Source organism: Arachis ipaensis, chromosome B7, assembly GCF_059453495.1.
Source record: "Arachis ipaensis isolate K30076 ecotype BB chromosome B7, ASM5945349v1, whole genome shotgun sequence".
In the NCBI taxonomy this organism is placed as follows: Eukaryota; Viridiplantae; Streptophyta; class Magnoliopsida; order Fabales; family Fabaceae; genus Arachis; species Arachis ipaensis.
In genome coordinates, this window is record NC_142442.1 from 3430993 (window position 1) to 3446158 (window position 15166).

General features: G+C 33.9%; 4 protein-coding genes across 4 annotated transcripts; 2 read left to right on the forward strand and 2 right to left on the reverse strand.

The window, feature by feature from the left end:
* Positions 1–679: 679 nt before the first annotated feature.
* LOC107606527 (UPF0481 protein At3g47200-like) lies at positions 680–2668 on the reverse strand. Its single transcript, XM_016308579.3, has 2 exons — positions 2572–2668; positions 680–1931 (listed from the first exon to the last, which is right to left on the reverse strand). The coding sequence occupies exon 2, from the start codon at positions 1925–1927 to the stop codon at positions 680–682; it is 1248 nt and encodes a 415-aa protein (XP_016164065.1). The 5' UTR covers positions 1928–1931; positions 2572–2668.
* Positions 2669–4096: 1428 nt separating this feature from the next.
* On the forward strand, positions 4097–6328 carry LOC107609768 (protein FATTY ACID EXPORT 6). The gene is made up of 3 exons (XM_016311791.3): positions 4097–4454; positions 5325–5412; positions 5921–6328. Exons 1-3 carry the CDS (start codon positions 4256–4258, stop codon positions 5991–5993), a joined length of 360 nt encoding a protein of 119 aa, XP_016167277.1. The 5' UTR covers positions 4097–4255; the 3' UTR covers positions 5994–6328.
* A 1711-nt stretch (positions 6329–8039) lies between these two features.
* Positions 8040–10564, forward strand: LOC107609841 (cytochrome P450 716B1-like). Its single transcript, XM_016311887.3, has 4 exons — positions 8040–8635; positions 8850–9291; positions 9710–9897; positions 10105–10564. Exons 1-4 carry the CDS (start codon positions 8144–8146, stop codon positions 10408–10410), a joined length of 1428 nt encoding a protein of 475 aa, XP_016167373.1. The 5' UTR covers positions 8040–8143; the 3' UTR covers positions 10411–10564.
* Positions 10565–10972: 408 nt separating this feature from the next.
* Positions 10973–14676, reverse strand: LOC107609316 (uncharacterized). Its single transcript, XM_016311228.3, has 7 exons — positions 14210–14676; positions 13349–13489; positions 12889–13254; positions 12420–12665; positions 11937–12029; positions 11580–11780; positions 10973–11487 (listed from the first exon to the last, which is right to left on the reverse strand). Exons 1-7 carry the CDS (start codon positions 14636–14638, stop codon positions 11272–11274), a joined length of 1692 nt encoding a protein of 563 aa, XP_016166714.2. The 5' UTR covers positions 14639–14676; the 3' UTR covers positions 10973–11271.
* Between the last annotated feature and the right edge of the window lie 490 nt (positions 14677–15166).

Here is a 15166-nt window from a genome sequence, read left to right on the forward strand (position 1 = left end):
ATAAGTTATATTAACTTTGAGATTGAGTGAATCAATTTTAACTTTAAAATTTAATTTGTGAAATAAAAATTAAAAAAGTCTATGAAGTCAACAATTTTTGTGGTTTTTGGCTAGCACTTAACCATCAAAACAAAAGTAAATGATCTCCCACCATTAAATATAATCTTACACCATTAAAAACACTATTGATGGCCAATTGATAGTTACAAAACACCAAAATTACTGGCCCCTAGCATTTCTCATAAAAATTTTCATTTATAAACTATTTAGAGACCTTATATTTAAAATATGTGAGACTTTGTCCACTCAGCTCCTGGGAAGAGCTCAATTAAGAATATCAATATATATCACCTTCCCGAAAGTCATCCGCCGTGAGATTGATCTCATCTTCTCCGAGTAAGGCGCATGTTTATTTGTTTCTCCAATCACTTTGGTAGTGTTTTGTTTTGCTTTCTAGCTAAATCTAATTATTATTGACAAATTAATTAAAATGGAATGCAACAATAATAATATATATAAATTACAAACTCAAAAGAGTAGTAACATATATTACAATCTTAAATTAATGAAAGAATACAAATTAAAATTCTGCAGTGTTGACAATAATAACTAACACATCTCAAATTTAAGTAGCCTTTTGTGAATGCATGTGGTTATGTGGTAACCTTAGTACTACTTATTAAACTTGGAGAATAGAACATATAGTCTGAACAAAAGTAAGAAAGAGTAATACAATTCCAGCGATGGAAGTTGCTGTCTTCCATGGAGTGGTAAAATAATCGCGTCTGAGAGTTGCCATTTTAGTGTGGCAAGGATGCTTGCAATAAGCTTTCAAATCATCACAAATTTCGAGATAATTAGCATTGACATTAAACACTGTAAAATTTTTATCAACATCCTTAAATAGCTTAGCCACTGAAGTATCGTTACCACTTATCGTACTCCGAATTATTCCAGCTTTAATGAGGACATCCGCATCCTTGTCTCTGTTGACAAGTCGAGTAAGGAAGTTAACGTAGTCGGCGATGTAGTGATGTCGAGGATAGTGACACTGCTCCAAAGCCACAATGTTCCTCAACCAAACTTCAGTGGAATCATCTACTACAATATCCGGGATTTTAAGAATACCATGTTCAAATTCCAAGTCTAGTATGCCAATGCCGTGCCATGGTTTATTTACTGTGAACTTGACTCCTGCTTCAACTAACTCAGATGCACTCTGACCAATAACTAATGGTACAGGGTTCCTTGAAGGTATTCTATGAGATGGTGGCAAGTACAAGTATCTAACCAGATCAGTGAAGTGTGCTATATTGCCACCTGCCGGTGGTAACACTCCTTGTTTGTTGTGATATGGAAACATAATAACAGCAATCCACATAAATGAACGGAGTTTACCACCGTTTAAGCGAGAAGCAAAAGCTAGATTGTATATCTTCTCAAAGACAAAAAAAGGAATCTGATTCTCAAGTAATATCAGATCTTGCGCTACCCGAGTACCCATCCACGATTTTGAATGGATAGCATCATTTCTCATCCACACATGTCCGAGGAAAAGCTCAATTACGAAACAACAGTCTATGAATATCACCTTCACCAATTCATCCACTGTGAGATCGATCTTCTCAGAGTAACATGCACGGATTTGAGGTTCCAACTGTTGCACGCAACTCACCAAGTCGGTTAAACTTACCTCCGATCTCTGAATGAAATGTTGACAGTAAACCTGTTTGTGCCCTTCCATAGTTACCAGCCTGGAATTCCCGTGATGAAGAGGGCCAATAGAAACAATCTTTGGAGTGTATGCATCTTCGTTTGATTGGCGAATTTGACTGGGCACCTTGTAGATGCAGCAACTTTCGGTTGTAAACAAAGGTTGTGCGTTCTTCAGCATTGCTTCAACCGCTATAGCTACATCATTCTCCATATATCTATCCACATGCATGCATCACAACGTAACATAACCATTAGAAATGATAACACCCTAATATATTAGATTATGGTAAAAACTCAGATGTAGTCGACTTCACGTGAAGTTGATAACTGAGCAGATGATTTGACTAATTTAACTAAATTTTTATTTAACAGTAGTTCTCAATTATCAACTTCACGCGAAGTCGATTGTACTTGAGTTTTCAATGTTAGTTCAATGTTAGAAGCCATGCATGAACCTTTTATCTACAAGTTACAAAATTGGATAGCTAAATCTTTAACTTGTTATTCAAGTTTAATTTCTATATGTTCAGACGGAAAAACGAGAAGAAAAAAAAAGGGTATATATATTCTGTGTTCTCAGACAAAGTAAACACTACTTAACATTAATTGGCGTATCTTGTCTACAACAATAACCAAATACGGTTATTTATATGAAGCCTATTAGTATATATTATTATATAGGTATATAAATATATATAATATATATAGGTTGTATCATATTATGTGTTGATAAATTATAGCTCCATGACATACACAAGACTAAGACTAAAAATAGTAACATGCATATACACGTGAGAGGTTAATTATTAGATAATAGAGTGAGAGGAAAACAAGTGTTCCCATCGTATTGTTTACCTGGTATGTTGAAATATACAAGAGAACGGTAATGATATTAATGTGCAATGCAATGTGGATGATGAAAATATGTTACTTTAAAATGATTGGTGAAGATATATTAAATTAGATAAGGAAGGAATGAAGAAGGAAACTGGTAAATATATATATAGAAATGACAAAAAAATAAAACGTGAGGCTGGCATGAAAAAAGAGAATATTACCATATAGAAGCTAGGTAAAGAATTAGTTCTTTAATTTAGTTTTTATCTAGGTACCAATTGTTTATTCAAGCAATTCCATTACATTTTAGTGGTCCAAGGATAAATTTGCAGTGAAGATTTTTACACAAATATTTAATGATATATAATTCTCTTTATTAACACTATTAAAAAGAGAGAGAATAAATAAAAAAGGAGAGTGTACGTATATGTAAGGGTTAAATAATAATTAATAACCATAATTTCATATACCTATTTAAATTTTTTTTAAATTAAGATATTTTCAATGGGAGCTACTCAGATAAAGAAGTTTAAAACGTCTTTTTTTAAAGATATTTTTCACTAATTAAAATTTAATATATATAATCGATTGAATTATCTTATTTTTGTCAAAATTAGGTTAGACAAATTGAATTAACCTAAAAAATGGTGAATCAAATCTTGAACTGGTTTAAATTAATATTAATTTTTTTATAAAAAATGATTACAATATCCTTATTATAAAGAATGATTAAAATACTCTTATTAATTTAAAAAATTCTAAATCCTAACCCTACGATAGAAAAATAAAGAACTAAAATTTAAGATTCTCAAAATTAATATATATATATATATATATATATATATATATATATAATAGAAGTATTTTAATCATTTTCTATAATGAGGGTATTGTAGTCATTTTCTATAAAAAAATATTAATTTAGATCAGTTCAAGATTTGATTCACCATTTTTCGGTCAGATCAATTTGTCTAGCCTAATTTTGACAAAAATAACACAATTTAATCGATTATATGTATTAAATTTTAATTATTAAAAATATCTTTATAAAAAGACGTTTTCAGCGTCTTTATCTTTTTAATTCATATAACTATTTTGTGACGAAGAGAGTATTACATAAAAAAAATTGATTTTAAATCCAATATTAAAAAGTTGTCAAAAATATTAAATTTAATTACACTACCACAGATATAGTAGTTCACCAAAGGTTCTTGAAATAATGTTGCTGCATGCTCTAACTGCATTTTATTTAGAAAAATGAAATAAAATATTTAATCTCAACCGTCAGATTGATTTGTATGGTTTGGATTCATCGACTATTTTACTCCTCAAACATGAGTAGAACATGCATGGAAGTAGCATTTGCCACACTTTCCCTTTTAAGTTTTAAGTTAACCAATTCAAAAGAAAGAAATAGGTTGACTTTGACCCAACAAACTAAAAAGGACAATTTCGAAATTACTCAATAGTCAAGGGGCAAATACGGAAACGAAAAGTAAAATTCCCATTCTGTATTAGTATTGACTTGTGCAATCCACGCGCCACTTAGCTCACAGTTTTTCAGATTCTTACACACTCTTCCGGTCTTCCTTGCGATCTGAGCTAACATTTCTTTTCTTTTCTCTCTCTCTCGTTTCTCCGATTCGAAACATCTGAATTCTCCGGGAAAATTTCACTTTCCAAGAAAAAAAAAAAATACAAAATGCACGATTTCTGCTTCACGATTCCGTACGGTTTGATTCTGGTAGGCGGTGGACTCTTCGCTTTCATCAGGAGAGGAAGCCTGGCTTCTCTCGGCGGAGGCGTTGGCTCCGGCTTGGTTCTCATCTTCGCCGGTTATCTCAGTCTCAATGCCTTCAACAAGCGCAAGAACTCTTACCTCGCTTTGTTTATCGAAACAAGTAATAGCTCTTTCTCATCCTTCAGCTGCTTCTGTTTTACTCAGATTTTGTATTATTTTCATCGTTGACTTTCAAATTAGTCGTATGTTTAGAAATCGTGATTTAGCTGGTCCGTTTGTGTGATTCAGTTTACGATTTGGAAGATTTGAATCTGCTTAAGAGTAATAATAATGATCAATTTAATCAAATTAAAAGTAGTAAATTGATTCTGTTTTTGGTTTTTAGGATTTTAAGTAGCTTATAGCTTCTAATTTAACTAACCAGAAGCTTACTAGTTTAGTAGGATTTTCTAAGAGGGAGAGAGTGAAATAGGTGATACATAATAAAGAGATGAGAGATTTGTATGAATGCATTTATCCTCGTTAGTAAAGTGAACGAAGATATTGTTCTGAAAGTAAAATTGTATATTGAAAATTGTTTTAGGTTTAGAATGCTTACAAATTGAAAGAACATGTTTGTTTTCTGTTAAATTTGTTTGTTTCTATTCACTGGAAAAGAAGAGAAGGATTCTTTAGAAATAAAATTTTCATATAAAGTAGAGCTGAGTGAGTGCTCTAGGATTGCTGCCATGTCTGTTAAGATCCGAATGAAAAAGCTTGAGGAGGCAACTTGAATGGTTATATCTCTAACAGTAATGCAGACATTTAAATGTAAAAGCATTCTCCATACGAGCAACAATCAGCAACGATTGTCATTAGCCCTACCAAATAATAAGTGCATGCAGAAACTTTGGCAGAATAGAACTAAATGACATGCATTGTTCGTATCTATGCATCCAAAAATTAATCATGAATATTCATCTTACATGCCATTCACGCTGTATTAACTATGGTAAATATTTGTGAAATAATCTCTCCTTTTTTTTCTCAGTTACCGCAGTCGCACTAACATGGGTCATGGGACAGCGATACATGGAAACATCCAAGATTATGCCTGCTGGTCTTGTAGCAGGACTTAGGTAATTAAGATAATGGATTAATTCTCACCCTCATACGCCAAACATATTTATTCTCACTGGCGTTGCCAACTTGTGATTATATGATGAAATTAATGCAAACCCGCAAAGCTAGTTATTTTCTCTGAATCTTTTATTTTTCTAGAAAATGAAGGCTTCCCCATCCCATTTTTTCAAGATAATTTGTTTTAGCATCTCATTGGTGATTATAGTAACACTATATATTACCCTTATATTTTGTCCAATTGCTCCACCTGTCACCAAGCACTATTTTGCATTAAACATTGTTAATGGTGTCTCACTGAACATTTATGCTGGCGGTGGATTATTTTACTTTTATAATTTGATCTTTAAATTTTAGTTGATATTATTGACTTGGGGCAATTTAGGTTAGGCTGTTTATTATTTATAAACTACTGCCTATGGATGTTCATTGATTGCATTCCAAGCTGCAACATTGAATTGCTTGTGTATGGAATTAAGACATTCTGCCTTTCTTTTCTTGTTGCAGTGCTCTTATGACCCTCTTTTATTTCTTCAAACTAGCAACTGGTGGCAACCATCTCTCTGCCAAGGCAGAGTGAACAATAAAATGATATATCCAAATGTTTTCTTCCTAGAATCAAGATATGTTTGGACGACCTGCATACATTCTCAGATGACTGAACTATATCATTGTACTTGTATACTTGGTGATTTCATTGTATGGAACTGAAAGTAGTTGTTTCCGTTGTCTAAATATACATGAGAGTATGAGACCATATCACCATACCACACTTGGCAAGCACCTTGTTTATTGCATGATTGACTAAATTGATGAAATTGCAAATGAAATGTATTAACATTTGTTATTTGGCTACTGTCTAAATATTCATTTGTCCATACTCTGGGAATAAAATTCTTCCTGGTTTGGCTTGAATCTACCTGTCATCTGAGATGTATTACGTAGTTAAATTCAATTAAATCATGAACTGACTTTATTCTGTTAAGTCATACTCGGGGTGCTGATCTTACCAACAAACTAGTGACTTTCAGGGACTATAAGTCTATTACTTATTAACTAAATCATGCCGATGATACTTCTAAAAAACTTACGCTCATGAAAAAAAGGTTTCCAGGCCTACTCCAAGTACAAGTCCTAGATTTGGAGCTCTTCCGCGTCGAGAGCGGCCGTTCATCTGCTTTGCTTGCTGAGGAAAACTTGCTATAATGGAAGTTAAAGAGTCTAGCTTTGTGGAAAAATGAAGAGGGAAACGTGTGTTTGATTTCCGGATTGAGTTGGGGGCTTTGAGCTTTTGTATTAGATTTGGGCCAGATTTTGGTCTAAATCTTTGACCCAAAAAAAAAAAAGATAAAAATGGGAAGAAATAAAAAACCAATGTGCCTAAAAACTTCAGCGAAATTGGCAAGTAATATCCACTAATATATATATATTAGGATTACAAGAATGTAAGGTCAATCTTGTGTTTGCAAAGTAGTTTGTCCATACGCTCTACGGAATATAACGCTTGAAGCCAGAGTTTGATACCACTAGACTTACATCCTCAGCCTTAGGATGAATCTGGTTTTGGTAAAAATATGGTGGAATTTTTAATAGTTGAGTTTTCTGAGCTAAAATATAGTAGATTTTAGTATTTTATTATTATAAAGTAATATCTTTGTCTCAACTCTCAAATAAATATTTGAGACAAAAGTGATATTTTAAGTTATATTTTATAATAGAAGTTAGAGAAAAGAACAAATAAGTCTTTGGCCTTTTAGTCTCCAAACATTTATATTCTAAAGAATTTGAAAATACATCTAAGTCCTTGACTTTTTCAAAATCTGGACATATCGATCCCCGGGTCTAATTTGTCCCATTTTAAAAACTCTCCCACGTGTACATCCATATATCGATGTGTCTAGATTTTGAAAAGGTCAGAGACTTAAATGTGTTTTTAAATCGTTGGGGATTTAAATGTCCGCAGATCAAAAGATCAAGGACCTATTTGTCCTTTTCTCTAGAAGTTATTTGTAAATCTCTTTTCCTTAATTTCACACAGAATCAATGAACCAAACAAATCCTTACTATTAAATCTTATACTACATGAATAATAATACTTTTAGTATCTAATTCTTTTCTCACACCACCTACATTGTCAAATGGACAAGAATTACTTTCTAACAGTCAACAATTTGATCTTTTAGGTACTTAAATCTTTGTAAACTGTTATAAATCTCAAATATAAAGAGAACAAAGCTAACAAGTAACAACAAAATAGTGTAGGCACAAGAAACCTTTGCCTTTGAAGAACTTGCCTATTTACATACACATATCCTCTTCACAGTTCTTATCTATGTTCTAACACCCATACTCTATAATAAATGGAGATTTTGACATCCTGAGCATTCTTGAGCATTGATTTGAAAGTTGAAAATTAGAGAAAAGAGACGAAAGAAAAAAAAATACCAGCAATGATGTGATGATTACCTGTATAATAAAATAGCTAGAAACCATATATTTAAAAGCTAAACTGCCAAACATATATCAATAATAAAATTAGATCATACCATGTGTCAAAACATTATTGGATTAGAATTAATTAACTACTAGAGTTTCGATCATTTAAAAGATAAAAGATTCAATGGAAGGTGTACACAGCCGGCTGCAGCTACTCAGAGTAGTTTGTTTTTTTTATAAAAAGCATCACTGAAACAGAAAACACTGCTAGGAATCTTTAGAATCCAAGAAACCATGAGTGTTCTCCTTGCTACTCTCCTCTTACTAATCCCAGTTCTTCTTCTTTTGATCAGAAGAAGAAAGCCATCCAAAAGGGTCCCACCTGGTTCACTTGGAATACCAATCATTGGTCAAAGCCTTGGCCTTCTTAGAGCTATGCGTTCAAACAATGCAGAGAAATGGATTGAACAGAGGATCAGAAAGTATGGTCCTGTTTCTAAGCTAAACTTGTTTGGAACACCAGCTGTTTTGATTTATGGACAGGCTGCAAACAAGTTCATATTCTCTAACAATGGAGGCACAATTGCTAACCAGCAAACACAGTCCGTTAAGATGATCTTGGGAGATCGGAACATACTTGAACTTAATGGCGAAGATCATAAGCGAGTCAGAAGCGCGCTCATGTCGTTCCTCAAGCCAGAATCCTTGAAGCTGTATGTGCAGAAGATTGATGGAGAAGTTAGGAGGCACCTTGAGATGCATTGGAAGGGAAAACAGAATGTTAAGGTATGTGATGTGACTATGAAAGAAAAACCAAGTTGTACAATAACGCAATCTAAATATTCTAATAATGTCATGTAGAGAGGGAAAAGAAGAGATATTCAAATCCTAACAAAAAGCAAGTTTAGAGTGTTCCTTCTTTTCTAGCAGATTGTAGGAGGCAAATCAATGTTGGAAGAAAATATTGTCTAACCTTCTGTTTTTTTGTTTATTTTGGTAGGTGTTACCTCTGATGAAGACACTCACATTCAACATAATTTGCTCTCTTTTGTTTGGTCTTGAGCCTGGAAAGCAGAGAGATCAGTTCCTAGTTTCTTTCCATACAATGATCAAAGGAATGTGGTCAATTCCTATTAACTTGCCGTTCACACGCTACAATCGCAGCCTCAGAGCAAGTGCAAGGATCCAGAAGATGTTGAAGCAGATTGTGGACAGAAAAAGGGTTGAACTTGAGCGAAATCAAGCCTCTACTCACCAAGATTTGATCACTTGCTTAATTGGCATACAAAGTGCTGGTGATGAACAGGTTATCACTGAGAAGGAGATCATTCATAATAGCATGCTTGTCATGGTTGCTGGATATGACACTTCATCTGTTCTAATCACTTTCCTTATCAGACTCTTAGCTAATGAACCTGCAATTTTTGCAGCAGTTCTTCAAGGTATGAATATGATGAATAGATGATTCTGTGTGTAACATAAAGGGTGGCATATTTCTGCTGAAATAATCTTCGAAAGATTGCTTCACTGACAAAATAATCAACAGAGGATTGAATATTCATCCGATAATATCCAAAAGGTTAGCTTCCTTTGACATATTCACTCAATCCTAGATTTCAGTTGACAGAATTGCTTACATTGTTGTGAATAACCAGATGGCATGTAAGCATTTCCGCCAACCAAAAGTAGTCTGACGTACGATTGAGTGATTTTGTCAAATAGAGCTAATCTTTGGGTATATCAGATGAATATTCATTTTTTAACAGGTTATTTCGCCGGCAAAGTTCTCTTTCGGAGGATATTTTGGTACTTCACTCAAACTAGTATAAGACATGTATGTATTTGGGTATGTGCTTGCAGAACAAGAAGAGATAGCAAAAAGCAAGCAATCAAGAGAGCCTCTAACTTGGGAAGACCTTGCAAAGATGAAGTACACATGGAGAGTAGCATTGGAAACTCTTAGGATGTTTCCTCCCATCTTTGGTAGCTTCAGAAAGGCAGTGACAGATATTGAATATGATGGATACATTATTCCCAAAGGGTGGCAAGTAAGATAAACAATCACCACTCAGACAAACTTTCTAACACCAATGTGCAATTTCAAAGTTCCCTTAATAAAGATTTAGATTTACCATTGGGAGAAACTGCATCCAACTAATCTTAAGGGTGACAGTTATCAATGAACTTCGTTATATTATTAGTTATTCAATCATGTCAGTGACTAAAAATCTTTCTATAACTTTTCATGTTTATAGATCTTCTGGGTTACAGCAATGACTCAAATGGACAATAGCATATTCCCAGAGCCAACAAAGTTTGATCCAAGTAGATTTGAAGACCAATTGTCTATTCCTCCATACTGCTTCATTGCATTTGGTGGGGGATCAAGAATATGTCCAGGATATGAGTTGGCCAGGATTGAAACTCTTGTTTCAATCCATTATCTTGTGACAAGCTTCAGTTGGAAATTATGTGCAGACGATAACTTCAGTAGAGATCCAATGCCAGTTCCAACTCAAGGGCTTCCAATTGAGATTTGGCCAAGGAAAAATCTTCCTTAAAGACTAAACCTTCATGTCAAGAACTGTAGTACCATAAATAAGCCATTGTTGGCAGGTTACCACATAAATTAAACTCAAGCTGGCTTTTTCATATGATTTTGTACTTTTTTCAAATAAATGCTGAGGTGAAGAGGATATAGGGTCGGTTTACAATTAATGATGCTTTCTGTATATTCCCTATTAAACTTGGCAAACAACCATATATAACAATAAGAATACTTAATTGGTTAGAATTGATCAACGAGTAGAGTAGTTCATAATAAACCAATTTTTCACTCTCAAATCATTTGAATGATTAATTATGCATTTTAAAGAAGAATTTTTTTCCACTTTTCTGATGTGGTTAGAAGTTAAAACTACATTTTTAAGAGAATACAAAGAAACTTAACCATATTTTGCGTTTGTTTAAATGGGAAGAAATGGATAAACGGGAAAAGAACCAATGTCAACTAGACATCTACAAATGTGCCATTTTTCACAGCTCACAATCCAACCATTTCCAACTAAAAATGTAGCTAAATCAATCATGGAAGGGGGAAAATGTTGCAAGACTTGGGACAGGTTTTGTATCTGATATAGACATTTAAATAAATTTTGCATGATACAAAGGCAATCAATTTGTATATATTTACATGTTCAAATTTGGCTACAAACTATAAAGATAATCATAATCCATGATACATGAACTTTCTGATACAAGAACATCTACAATGTTGAACTGTTGATAACTTCTTATTTCAACATATGTTTACAACCAATATCAATAATTCATCTGGTATGTCCTAAATGATCCAAATCTAAGAGGCGAAAAAATCTGGTGAAAGAATCATCCCATGGAGTGGAGATGATGAGTGATGACTCCTAGCAGTTTTCAGGTCTGTAGTACTTTGTGGGAAGAGATGGGCACCTTTCATTCATATGAGGATACGGTTCCATGCTGTTGTATCCCGGAAGTTCCATTCGGTACTTTCCTTTGATCTGACAATATGGAAGCTTCACAGTGTCTCCATCATTGCACCAATTCGGCAATCGACTAGAGTTGTTCTCGAAAAAATTCAGAATGTATGCATCTTTTATCTGCATTAATTGCATAAAAAAAAGTAAGTCCATGTGCACTTGGTCAAGAAACTACTACAAAGAAGTTTTTCTAACTTCATAGACAAACTCACTGTAAACTCTGTCACTTGAACAGAACTAGCAATTGGGTTGAACAATCCAGCCGCTTTGTACATCTCAAGTATAAAAGCAATGCAAGAAGTTGACTTCCCATCACTGTAGACCCAGTCATCCTGCTCCGGAATTGTCAGCAATTGTTCAAAAGATGATCCACGCTTTTCAACTTCGACCAAAACTTGTGAAAGATCAAGTCCCTGTTGATACACCAAAATATTACACAGTTCAGTTTTTCATATTAGGTGCCTAACAATATCTTGAATATACTGATACATACGAATCCAAAATGACCATGGTGTACTAATATATACAATAGATCACATCACAAGCATCTTCTGCTAAAACAGGCATACCTTAGTGCCTAATCGTTTGTTCAAAGCTTCATTCCACATATTTGCAGCATATGCAGGTTGTAGTTGACTCCAAATTGTCATAACACAAGCAACCTGCAGAGGAACAAAGTACAAAAGACTCATTCATGAGAATCGTACGATTTGTAGCATGTAGCTAAAACAAATATGAGACATAGTTTACATTTTGTAAATTTATCCTTCACTTTTTGTTTGTTTTTGGAATTAAGCAAAGACCTTTTTAGGTAGCAGACAAGCAATTACAATAAGACACATATGAGCTGATGATACAGTACTTGAAGAAAAAAAAATATATTATCTGTATAATTTGTGTCAAAGCTCATGCCAAATTTCTGCAAAAATCAATGTTATGTATGATGATTCTCTGTCTGTCGGAAAAGATAAGGCTTCAAATTTAGGGGGAAACAACTCAAGGTTGCATGCAATCTAACACAATTTAATAAGAATTGATGATTTCATTAATACCACATTAGCATCTATAGGAGGTGGATAGTTTCCGGTTAAAGTGTCTATCCAACTGAAGATCATGTTGTGGTAACCATATGGCTTTCCTTCCATGCTTCTTGCATACTCCCAGGCAGCAGTCTCATTAAATTTGGCACGAACATCAGGATGCAAAGGAAGAAGTGCAATATGGGGATTGGAGTCATCTTCATTCAGCTCAAATTCCCACCACTCATCCCATGGAATCAAAGCAATTATATCTTCTCCCTGCAATTGAAAATGTAGGCTTAACTACTCTGTTGAAGACATGGTTAATGGAAAATGTTCTTTGAAGATAAAAAAAAAAATACTCAAAGCTATATATACAGATTTCAAGAAATATTCAAATTGCGAAGGATTAGTATAATTGGAAAGTCATGGAATTATCAAGAAATAACAACAATATATAACAAATGATATGTAAACTGATAATGCAACTTAAATATTTTACCTCTTCATTTTCATGTCCTGACTCCCCAATCCAAAGCTTTCCATCGGAATCCCTTAAGCAAACGGCAGTGTGTCCAGCATACGCTCCACTAACCCACTTCTCTAGAGACTCAAAAGCACCCCAACGACCTCGGATCTTTGAAACAGCAAGGAAATCACCAGAGTGGATATCGTCAGCGGTGACATTTGTAACCCACGGCTCAGGACGTGCTTCGAAAGAAGCTCCCATATGCTTCTTTAAAAAGTTGATATTGGAGTTCTCACCCCATCCAGTATTTGTAAATAAAGGAAAGACCTCCCATAGTGCTTCAAGTGTTCCCAACATCCCAGCTTTCATAAGGAAAATTGATACCCCATGGTTTTTCACCTAATTGACAAAGAGAGTTAGTATCTCTAAAACCAAAACACGTATTTCAACACCGTACTCAATGATAGTGTAAAGAGGAGCGATGGCCACTTACATACTCATACTCAGCTTTGCCTTCCCACTCGCTGAACTCGAGTGTATGCTCCCGTGAAAGGAAATAATAATCCCATGTTACTCGATACGGGGTAGCAAATATATAAAGATCTAAGCATGTCCAACTATGAGCTTCGCTAACCTAGATAAGCATATAGATACAGCAATAAGTCAGCTTCCTTCAACGACCAAAGACATGTTTGCATGGGTAAAATCAGAAGGTGATAGAAATATAAACATAGAACTGCATACAGTAATAATGACTTATCAAAATAACGATTTGCTGTAAATCGAGTCACCTCATTCTCTTTTGATGCAATCTAATCTAGATGACCACCAAAGGAAAATTTCTAAACCTTCCAAATGTCAATATCTCCAATCAAATTCTACCAAAAACTACTCAAACACAAACTTGTATCTGAAGCAAAACTCCATAATAGGTCTGTTACCCTCTCCTCATTTAGGCACCCTAATATGTTGAAAATTGAAAATACTCTCAGGCACACCAAAATCCCACAGGATTATCTTTATACTTTTCCAACTGAATGGGGGGAAAATACAAAATAGCTAAAAAATTATGATCAATTTCTACTTAATGCTTATCTTATATGCCAGTCAATACTAAGATTTCATAACGTCAGCAAAAACAAGGTTGCTTAATTCATCGATCTAATTCAACTAGTAAACTACAATTTTTACCATAAGACCTATCTTAAAATCTCAAATTCAAGATTTTCATTCTCTCTGTCTCTCTCTAATAAATACCATCTGCCTAGATTGCCAAAACTTGAAATTCACATGAAGGAGTTAAACTAAAACAAAAGCTAATAATACATAGAAAAAATAAAAATAAAAAGGAGACCTTTAAGTGAAGGGTGCCACCGCCATACTGGGTTTGACTATTGTTATGGAACACCATCCAAGCCTTGTTCTCATAGAAGCAAGCACCTTTCCACTCGACTGAGTTATCCGGTGAGGAGGTGTTAGAGGCGGCGCCGACGAAGACCGGAAGAAGGTCGACCGCACTGTGGAGAGAGTTGAGGATCGGCCAAGAGAGTTGCTTTGGGAGCAGAGGGAGAAGGTCCCGAGGGTGAAATGGGTATTTCAAGGTGGAAACTTGGTGAGCCGTTATGATGATGAGAAGGAAGAAGGTGCTGAGCAATAACGTTTTGTTCGAGGAAGCCATGGACATGGCAAGAAGGAAGAGTGTGAACGTGGAACTGCTCTGCCTCTCTCTTCGTTTTGGTAACGGACCCAACCATCCAATTATTTGCTTAGCTCTTATGTTCATTATTCAATCACCCTTAAGATATTTTTCACTTCATTATTATTATTGGGCAAAATTTTTTCTCATCTTTGAAGAGATTGATTTTGGAATAATTAGTTTTTTTTTTTTAAATATCAATTAAATTTTTAATATAGCAAACAGTAAATATGTATATTTTTCTGTGAATAAATAGTACGACATAAAATGAAATGGTTCATATATTTCATTATTTATAGTGATATATGTCTCATTATTATCATATAAGTATGAATACAATGTAGTTTTAGACCGTAAAATATTTAATAATTATTATCTTTTGAGTTTTTATATTTTTTTTTATCAATTACCCTTTATTTATCAAAAATTCTATTAAAACAGGTAAAGTTTTGTTCCAAAAATTGTTATCTATATGATTATTTTTCATAGATAGACACGCTAGAGTAATTAATAGTACATATAAGCATCACCATTAAATTTTAGTTGATAAATTGACAGAATTTTTTTTTCTTTAAAGATTAATTAGTCCAAAGTCAAAATCTTTAAAGATCTAAT